The 10,552-nt window shown below is 58.7% G+C and overlaps 1 protein-coding gene across 1 annotated transcript; it reads right to left on the reverse strand.

Annotated features, from left to right (window-relative positions):
• Positions 1-369: 369 nt before the first annotated feature.
• Positions 370-10,436, reverse strand: LOC119110689 (tyrosine-protein kinase RYK). The gene is made up of 11 exons (XM_037234591.1): positions 10,349-10,436; positions 8,910-9,108; positions 8,369-8,502; positions 8,015-8,096; positions 7,651-7,812; positions 7,133-7,304; positions 5,661-5,950; positions 5,129-5,294; positions 4,113-4,265; positions 3,452-3,748; positions 370-1,476 (listed from the first exon to the last, which is right to left on the reverse strand). Exons 2-11 carry the CDS (start codon positions 9,010-9,012, stop codon positions 1,365-1,367), a joined length of 1,671 nt encoding a protein of 556 aa, XP_037090486.1. The 5' UTR covers positions 9,013-9,108; positions 10,349-10,436; the 3' UTR covers positions 370-1,364.
• Between the last annotated feature and the right edge of the window lie 116 nt (positions 10,437-10,552).

Below are 10,552 nucleotides of genomic sequence, written 5' to 3' on the forward strand. Positions count from 1 at the left end.
GAGAAAACTCAGTCACACAGTCGAAAACACACAAAACATTTGAAGCGTCGGTGACGGCACACTCCCACAAGCGTGAGGCCCAGAGCACAAGCTGGTATCGCAATGCGTGGACGTCGGTTTGCTCGCTACACGTCAGTAGCGTGAATGAAATCATGCTATGAAATGGTGTTCGTGTACAACCATAAAAAGCGTCGTGCAATGCAATCAGCACAGTTTGGCGGGACGAAAACTTCTCTTTACACACAAATCACTCAATAAAACTGTCAATTATAACATATGAATGTATACCGTCAACAATAGTAACTGTGCAATAACTAGAGCCAGTAAAGGCGTTCAATAATACCGGCAGTTCATGGCAGCTGAAAATCGGCCTGCGAATTTGTACCAAACGTTCAGTGCAGAACACATAGCTTTCGGGTGCAGCAGCCCAGTCAAACGACACGATACAGAGCGTCTACTTCCTTGTCGCTCACCGACGGAGGAAAGACATTAGCAGAGTGTAAACCAGCGGGCACAACACCAAAATACTGATCCAGTTCATAGCAGCAGCGACACTCGGCCGCAATGAGACAAGGGTGGGTCGAGGTCGCACGCCAGGTGTCTCAGGAGGATGACACGCCGCCGGCCACCGCCGATGCGGTCACCCCCGCGCAGCCCCCGACACGGCACCGGCGGTGAACCGGAGGCAGCGCAGCGCGGGGTCCCACGGCGACCGGGGCGGCACGTCGCGCGATCCCTCCGCTCCGGAGAGCGCGCTGATCGGTCGCCCTGAAGCGACTGCCGACCACCGGACGAGCGCGCCACATGGCACACGTACGAATGACGAAGCACGGCGCGCCGGCGGGCTCCCTTGGCGAGCGGGCAGCTGACATCAAGCGTTGCGGTACGCACAAACGGACAGTAGGCGCTGGCGAACGCAAGGAAGCGTCGTGGGTACAGCGACAACAAAAGGTACGGCACAATATCACAGGGCTTTATCCGACGATGAACATTACAATGGTACGAGCAGCCAAGATGAAGAAACGCAACATTGAGGTCGGTTGTAACAATTGCACTGCATTGCCCATTCACACTCCACCAGCTCACCACGTAATCCGTAGCAGCCAATACCAAAGCATCCACCGCGGGGTGGCCGCACAGTCTACATCGACAGCCAACCCAAACGCCGCCGAACTCTCCAATTCTCGAAATGCAAAACCCTGACGCACGGTAACCCCACACAAACGGAACGCTCCGTCTGCGCCTAATATCGTAGCTGATGCACTGACGTGGCGTGCGTGCCTGCCGGAGTCACCCGGCTGGCGGCCACGCCCCCGGCCGGGAGAGCGGAGCAGTGCGCAGGTCCGCGCCGAGACGGTCGGCCACTACACGTAGTTGTCGAGGTGCATGTGGAAGTCGATGAGGCAGGACTGCAGGTGGTGGAGGCCGGGCCGCTCGGCCGGCTCAGTCGCCCAGCAGTAGGCCATGACGGCGAACCTGCCGGACAGGCGGCGGCTGCGTCAGCCCGCCTCTCAGCGCCGCGCGTCGAGCAGGGACCCGCGCTCACTCCGCGCGGCCGAACGAGGCTCGCTGCAAGCTGACCGTTCTCACTTCACCATTCGCCGGACGAGCGTTTATTCCACTGTCGCCAGACGAGGAGCCTCCCTCGGTCCTTCCACCGCTTTAAAGTATCACGAATACCGCCGTCCTTTTCAAGGAGTTTGGCTGCATCTTTTACAGAAGTGGCTATGAAAACGGATTCTCTATCCGTAAAGTTTGTTGCGAAGACCCTGACCTCACCAACCCCGGAGACCAATGCCAACGTGACAGGTAATTTTGTCCGTGCCATTTTAACCGTGGACGTGCACCATGAAGACACGGCTGCCCCAAGCGAGCCCGGTCCTCTCATGGCCGGTCGTCCGGTGACGAGCGTCTCTGACGGGCCCCACAACCGAGCGCGGCTCTGGCATGGCACGTCCGGTGACGAGCGTCTCTGACGGGCCCCACAACCGAGCGCGGCTTCTGGCACGTCCGGTGACGAGCGTCTTCTGACGGGCCCCACAACCGAGCGCGGCTTCTGGCACGTCCGGTGACGAGCGTCTCTGACGGGCCCCACAACCGAGCGCGGCTTCTGGCACGTCAACCAATAGTTCAAGCTCATATCGCTGTGAGCTAACCCGCAGCAAGTCCACGATAGGTCTGCCGCACCAGTGATGCAGTAATCAGAGCCCTGTCCACTGAGCCGCGGGGACGGCGCGGTGGAACCAAACGGAAGGCAGCGTCGCGTGATTGCCCTGCCACGGATTACTGTCAACAAACATACGGCGCTTGACGGGTCCAACCGATCAGACCAAAATATTCAATGTAGGCCCCTATCTTGAGCTCCGTATGATGGGACTGTGGAAAACCGGCGATGCACGGTCCTCTGCCCTCCGGGCCAAACACAGATCGAAGCGGCCGGTGTTTTACCCAAGATTGGCCGGCAGGCCGATCCACCAGTTACCTTCAGAAAATATTGACAGCGTTATAAGGCTGTTTTGTGTTCCACAGGAAAAGTTGACTGAGGTAACAACCGAGCTCAGAGGTTCTCGAGAGAGAATCTGTGGACTGACTTATACATTTACTGCGACCAACCTAACAGCCGTACTTCTGTATTTTTTGTCAATTCGTTCATACGCTGACCGCAGCGCAGGGAGACAAAGCCAGCCTCATCGAACTGAAACTGAATGATTCCACGGTAGAGATCGCCGGTGATATTTCTTTAACTTCAAAGCATCAGCCCTATTTGATCTGGCTGGACGTTGGATGTTTCGGTCTAATTTCATTCAAACAAATTACATCATTACGCGATATGTCAGCAAACCCAAAAGATAACGTCCTTTAGAATGCATGTTCTACGACACATGCTCGTTATTGGGCGTCCAAACGCGACGCGTGGTTAGCGTGACGTCGACACGGAGGTCACCACCCGTCACCCATGACACGGAGGTCACCACCCGTCACCCATGACACGGAGGTCACCACCCGTCACCCATGACAAGTGGCGCCCTCCGATGTCGCCGAGGACACAAACACGTTAAAGAACAAGCACCAACAATAACGGCATGATGCCTTTTGAGGTTTCCCGAAAGCCCAAGGGGAGGGTACAGTGAGGGCCCTTGTCCGGAGGGGGTTAAATAGCGCGGCGAGACAACTCACTCCAAAACCACAGGACAAAGCGCGCGCCCTGACCTACCAACCGGGGGAATAACCGCTGGCCATTACGGCCGGGGGTAAATGTTTCTTCGGACACCCTACCACAGTGGATAATTAGCATCCGGCCGCGCCAGCTCGTACCAACCTGGAGTCCACACCGCGGTATCTGCTACGCCCCTACACCACATGTGGTTGTCTGTCCCACCCCACCTACTGACGGCCGCCACGCCGCCTCCTGCACCGGCCAGTGTCCGGCTCCGCCAGCGGCCGCACTCACAGCTCGTCCGGGCAGTTGACGGGCTGCGCGAGCCGGTATCCCTCGCGCAGGTAGGCGGCCATCTCGAACGGGTCCACCTCCACGTACGGCTGCTGGCCGAGCGTGGTCAGCTCCCAGAAGAGCACACCGAACGACCAGAGGTCGGCGGCCGGCGGGAAGCGGCGCTCGGTCAGCGCCTCCAGCGCCAGCCACTTGACCGGCCTGTTCTCGTTGTCGCCCAGGCAGTGGTAGTCGTCGGGGAAGAGGTCACGCGACAACGCCAGGTCGCACAGCTTCACGCGCAGCTGGTCGTCCACGCTGCCGGGAGGGAGGCGCGCGCGGTCAGCGCCGTCGGCGGGGCGCTGCGGAGCCGGCCAGCTCCACAGACACCCGGCTGCGACGCCCGCGTTAGGCGAGGCCCGGATGGCGCCTGGGACCGTAACGTACAGTAAAGCAGCCGCGAGGGCAGCTCAACGCCGGCCAAGGGTGGATGACTTCACTTGACAGCCCCTTGGAAACCGACTGCCTTAGTCCGACACCGCACCAACCCACAAGCACACAGCTCTCACTTCGTTGGCGTAATCGCGACCTCGCACGACCGCTTCTCAACATGCCAGCCACTTCACACCGCCAACGCGGCTCGACAGCAACACGCCCGGCAGGCCACCGCCGAGGTACGTACACGCAGTTGCGGGCGGCGACGTCCCGGTGCACGAGGCCGTTCTGGTGCAGGTGGCTGAGCGCGTTCAGCACCTGGACGGCCATGTGTACCACCTCCTGCGTGAGCAGCGTGCGCGACCACGCCTCCCCGACCGTGCGGCACTGGTGCAGGAAGCTGCGCCGAAGCACGGCTGTCGTGGGCGCGGCAGGGAAACCACAGGACACGGCTGTCAGTGGGGCGCGGAAGAGCCTCACAGGACACGGCCGTCAGTGGGGCACGGCAGGGCTCTTCAGGGCACGGCTGTCAGTGGGGCGCAGCAGGGCTCCACAGGACACGGCCGCCAGTGGGGCGCGGCAGGTCCACAGGGCACGGCTGTCAGTGGGGCACGCAGGGCTCCACAGGACGGCCGTCAGTGGGGCACGGCAGGGCTACAGGGCATGGCCGTCAGTGGGGCGCGGCAGGGCTCCACAGGCACGGGTCAGTGGGCCGACAGGGCTCCACAGGGCGGCCGTCAGTGGGGCACGGCAGGGCTGCACAGGCGGCCGTCAGTGGGGCACGACAGGGCTCCACAGGACACGGCCGTCAGTGGGGCACGACAGGACTCCACAGGGCACGGCTGTCAGTGGGGCACGACAGGGCTCCACAGGGCACGGCTGTCAGTGGGGCACGACAGGGCTCCACAGGACACGGCCGTCAGTGGGGCACGGCCGTCAGTGGGGCACGGCCGTCAGTGGGGCACGACAGGGCTCCACAGGACATGGCCGTCAGTGGGGCGCGGCGGGGCTCCACAGGACACGGCCGTCAGTGGACCGGCCGTCAGTGGGCCGTCATGGGTCGAGAAAAGTGAGCTATTTAACACTGTACAGTTTAATGCAGTCTAACACTGCACTACATAAGAATGGTGGGTCCCCTTTGGCAGTCGGTGTGCATTTACAACAGGCGGTCCGGGAGTCGGTGTGGCGGCAGTCCCCGGCCGGCCAGCACCACCCTTCAGCTCGGTCTCGCGGCAGCCGCTGCGTGCCCGGCCGGAGGCTCACCTCTTGAGGTTGACGCTGGGGTAGTACATGTAGACGATGCGCGGGCGCGAGCCGTCCGCGCCGTCCGACACCACGCCCATGGCCGAGAGCAGGTTGGGGTGCGCCAGTTGCGTCAGGGCGGCCGCCTCGCGCAGCATCAGCGACACCTGGGTGTCGGAGGCCACCTCTGCCGACCGGCCGGCCGACGGGGTCAGGCGCAGCACGCCGCCGGGCATGGGACGGAGCGGGCCGCGGCTGGCAGCGGCGCGTCCAGGCCAGGCCAGCGTGTAGCGATAGTCGGACACGCATCGCTAGTGGCCAGATACGCTGCTCCGCGTCATCGCACACGCTGGCGCACGGGCAGAATAGCAGAATAAACAGAAAAGTACCGAAGAACGGAGTGGCTTTGCTTGGTAGCGACCCGCAGTGCGCGAGCGACGCCCGTTTCTGGACCCACCACTGACACAGCGGAGGCCAACACCGCCGGCTTTGACCACCGGCGGTCGGTTTGAACAGAGACAGGGCGAGGCTGCCACCGTCCCGTCACACTCACCTGTGGCCATCTTGACGAGCACGGGCAAGTCGTCCTGCTCATCCTTGACCAGGTGACCCTGGCAGATGCGGCCAAACGTGCCCTCCATCAGCGTCCGCTCCACCTCCAGCCGGTCCACGTCCAGCGGCTCCAGCACGGCCGGCGGCGCCGGCGGCAGCGGCTCGCAGGGCGGCGGCGAGTCGACGGAGCGCGCCGGGCTGGCCGGCCGCGGCGGCGCAGTCAACGGCAGAGGCGGCGGCGGCGGCGGAGGCCGCACCGCCTCCACGGACGAGTACTGGCTGGGCGGCGAGCTGCCGGGCCACAGACGCGTCACCACACGACGCACGCCCTCGGAGAGAGCGGCGAGCCGCAGAGGAGCCGTCGGATTCAGTAGCAGTCCAACTTACGACGCATGCATTTACTGTCAATTTAACTTTGCTACATAATGTTGTGCTGTTGTATTTTCACAAGGGGCTTTATGGTGGCATACCAAGCTCGTACTATGCCGATGTACAGAACATCACACAAAACAGTAGGTAAGCAAAAGATTGCTAGCTTGCAACAAACGTCGTCTTCACGCGAAACAGCATCTCCTGGAAGTGCGTTACTTCACGGCGTGTGGTTCTCCCCGACACAACTTCCCGCTGCCCGCGAGTTTTGCACGGAAGGAAGGCGCGTCGTCAGCAACAAGCCAGCTTAACCTCACGAGCCGCCGCCGGTTGTGGGAGGGGGATTCGCGTCCGGTGGGATGACACTCAGTCGCCAGGGGGGGAAAGGACTCCCAGCCGCCGGCGAAGGGGGTGGAAGGGAGGGGACGGCTCACGGCCGGTGGGAGGGCTCCCAGACCGCCAGCGGGGGAGGGGGGGGAGGATACGACTCACGGCCGGCGGGAGGACTCCCAGCCGCCAGCGGGGGGATGTGACTCACGGCCGGTGGGATGACTCCCAGACTGCCAGCGGGAGGGGGGAGAGGATGCGACTCATGGCCGTTGGGAAGACTCCCAGACCACCAGCGGGGGGGACGAGGATACGACTCAGGCCGGTGGGAGGACTCCCAGACCGCCAGCGGGGGGATGACTCACGACCGGTAGGAGGACTCCCAGACCGCCAGGGGGGGGGGGGGGTACGACTCACGGCCGGTGGGAGGACTCCCAGCCGCCAGCGGGGGGAAGGACTCCCAGCCGCCAGCGAATGAGGTGAAAGGGAGGGGGACGACTCACGGCCGGTGGGAGGACTCCCAGCCGCCAGCGGGGGGAAGGACTCCCAGCCGCCAGCGAATGGGGTGAAAGGGAGGGGGACGACTAACGGCCGGTGGGAGGACTCCCAGCCGCCAGCGGGGGGAAGGACTCCCAGCCGCCAGCGAATGGGGTCAAAGGGAGGGGGACGACTCACGGCCGGTGGGAGGACTCCCAGACCGCCAGCGGGAGGATGACTCACGGCCGGTAGGAGGACTCCCAGCCGCCGGCGGGGGGGGGGGGAGGGGGGACGACTCACGGCCGGTGGGAGGACTCCCAGCCGCGGCTGCAGTAGGCGATGCCGACGCCAGTGCCCACAGCCACCACCAGCAGCGCGCCGAGCGCAGCCAGTCCCACGTAGAAGGTGGCCGCCGAGCCGAACCCGTCCTGCTGCGTCATCACCACGATGTCCGCCTCCAGCGCCGACCGCTCTGTCACGCCAGAGGGTCACGGTACAGGTCAACCCTCGAGGCAGAATGCGGGCGCGGCCAGGGCTCGCGCTCCGAGACAGTCGCCGCCACCGCTCTTAACCGAACAAAGGACATTGCCTGAAGGGGCGTTAGCCATGTTGATGTGACACAGTGATTTGGACATCGCAAATTCATCATCGTCACCGGCCGCAGCCGCAACCAGAGCGCTATTGAGGGCTCAGCACGTGCCAGCAGCCACCTAACGACTAGCTGCCGGTTGGCCGGGTCGGTCAGGGTCGGCGGGGGGCCGGCAGGCGGCTCCTGTCCGTCCATCCGTCACACGCGACCATCCGCCGTCGCGCCTCACCGGTGCAGTGCTTCCGCCGGCGCAAGTTGATGCTGGTCACCCTGCTGGACGACATGACGTCCAGCTTGATGACGAACTCGGCCGGCGCGGCAGCCACCGCCGCCGGGTCGAGCGAGCAGGCCAGGCTCAGGCGGAACTGGCCCAAGCGCCGCGGGATGGTGCCTGCCAGCCGAACGCACCGTCAGCGACACGGCTACGCACAGGAGGGGTAACGTTGCGACCGCAGGCTGGCTCAGGATGGTCGCACGCATAGTTAGCGGATGAACGGCACTTCGACACTAGCTGCGTAACGCACCTCGCTACACACGTTCGTCAGTGTTCGGGTAGTCGGTAGCCGCAGTTTGCTGCTGAAGCACTGTCTCACCTGTGTGTGGAATGTCAAATGCCAGTGAGCGCAGCTTGTTCTCACTGCCTGGAAGGGGGTGGCTGACGATGGCGTACGTCACCTGCAGTGGATGGCACCACCTCCATTAGGCCATACCCTGCAGCAGCTGCCGTCAGCTAGCCAAATCCACAGATCTGAATTTGACCATGGCAGTACCCTTGGTGTGTGGCCATGAAAATCACACGTGTAGCTCTACACTTCCCAAACTGTCAGAGATAACTAAACCATACACAACATGGCCTTTAGTCAAATAGAGTAGCTTCATCAGCTGGAATCACTGCAAATTTGTTAACACCACATCTCCCACGCAGACTGCTCTACATATTGACTTACATTTTCCAGATCCCTAGCCCTCCAGGAAAATGTTAAACTGTTCATCTCATATGGCACCTGGAAGTTGTATGCCACTGTATTATGATTGACGTTTCCGTTTTCCACGTAGAAGAAGTTGCCTGGCCACCCAACCACTGTGAAAAGGACAGTGGTATTTAAACCCAGCACAAGCAAGGCATGGTCTTCCATGACAATTATGAGGATGTTGCAGGGTCATGGGTTATCACCACATTCAAGTTGGAGTCATACAACACTAAATGTCCATTCCAGACAAATAGGCAGAAAATGCAGCATGGGTCCATCTCACAAATACAATTATGTGCAATACCCAATGTCATTATTGGGTATTGGACAGCCACTTTAGCTATGTAGCTATCTAGATACCTAGCAAATAATTTTAAATGATTGACATGTTTATACAATGTTGTGATCTTAAGCAGCTTGGAACAAACAGCATCTAGTTTGAAATACAAAATATATCATTGATGTACAGAGCTGGCACGACCAAAATGTAGCTGTATTTCATCACACATGCACTTACCATCCATTTTTCTGACTTCATCTTGTGACAGAAAGAAGTCAAATGAGCTGTGGACTGAGGCTAGGATGGAAAGGCTAACCACAAAAAGAAGAGGCTCAGTCATATTGATGACATACTTTCAGCACCAAAAAGGACCAATGTGGTCTATGCACTTGATCCTGTGCTGGGCCTCTATAGTTTTGACCCATAGGTAAAAATCCTGAAATGAGAGCAAACAGCAGTACTAGCAACAGCAGACTTACTAAATGATGATACAGAACAGCAGAAGATGACAAAAGACCCACCAATGACTACCTAAGCTCTACCAACAATCAATGATCTGTAAGGGAGCATCATCAGTTAATTATTCACTGGCTATCTCTGAGGTATGCAGCTGGCACCATTCCAGACTAGTAAAAATGCATGCCACCCGAAAATTTCTGATGGACAGCAAAACAGCCAATCATTATGGTGCTGCACATGTCTGCTGTGTGGATCTGCGTATTCAGTTTGGCACACTAACCACCATTTTCAATGCAGATACACATTTTTAGAGAGGTATGATGTTGCAAATATAATTTCAGACAACAATACTCTGAAATGCTGCACACAAAACATCGACATTGTGCTCTGGGCATCATGGCAGCACATGATGAGATGATAAAAAATGCTGTCACTTAATGCTGAAAAAGTTTATTGTTATGCATACAATATTTAGGAGCACAAACCCCTTTAAGGGAAATTTCCTGGATGCAGCAATGTCATTCAACAATAATATCCCTCATGGCAATTCTGTTGATGCATGCAAAGTTTAGGTGCCCAATGGTCACTGTCAAAACATACTATCTGCCCCAAAACAGCTTGTTGACATGTTTGCCATGGTTTGCAGACTGGGTAAAAGCTAGATAGAGCTGGTGTAAGTTTGATGTCAGCCATATACCCCCTTCTCTGTCTGAGCAGAGTGATCCATGGTCCCATCCTGGATGACAGAAGTGACTGTAATGTTGCAAGGGCCCTGTCAGGGACAACTCTGCACAACATTCATCCACTGCACAGAAGGCCTATAAAAATGGGTGTGCTCAACACAGCACTTGTAAGCACAAAACTCAGGTCAAGCTGAACTGGGTTCAATTTTTATACTAGTGTAGTATGAAAAGCCTATAAAGAGCATGTTCGCCTGAATTCACCCTTGCAAGATTAGCTCTACACATTGTAATTAACTGTGACTGTGCACTGAAATCTGAGGGCTCAGATTTACGGTGTACATTCACTGGAATTGTTGCCGCAATGTCGCTGCTACGCCTAACATGTTCGACGTCACGTGCATTTTTTGCAGCCTGGTCAAGAGTCCCAACGAACCCCTCTGACCTGTGTAGGGTACCCATGCCCCACATTGCCCCCCCCCCTTCCGACAGCAACATGCCAGTTCGTGACAAAATATGAAATATAAAGCAACTAACCAGCTGTGTTCCACCACGATCTCTGAACCTGGCACACACCTCTCACACTCTCCTCCCCGCTCCCCTGCTTTGACTGATGTATATTACACCGTGCGCTTGAGGAACTGCTCAAACATAAGCAGTTAAGGCGACAGATCTGACGCATCTCGTTCCTCAACGCAGCTGATATTGGTGCAGCCAAAAAATGTACCTGAAATGTTATGA

This window comes from Pollicipes pollicipes, unplaced genomic scaffold (genome assembly GCF_011947565.3).
Source record: "Pollicipes pollicipes isolate AB1234 unplaced genomic scaffold, Ppol_2.1 Scaffold_7231;HRSCAF=8579_pilon_pilon_pilon, whole genome shotgun sequence".
NCBI lineage: Eukaryota > Metazoa > Arthropoda > Thecostraca > Pollicipedomorpha > Pollicipedidae > Pollicipes > Pollicipes pollicipes.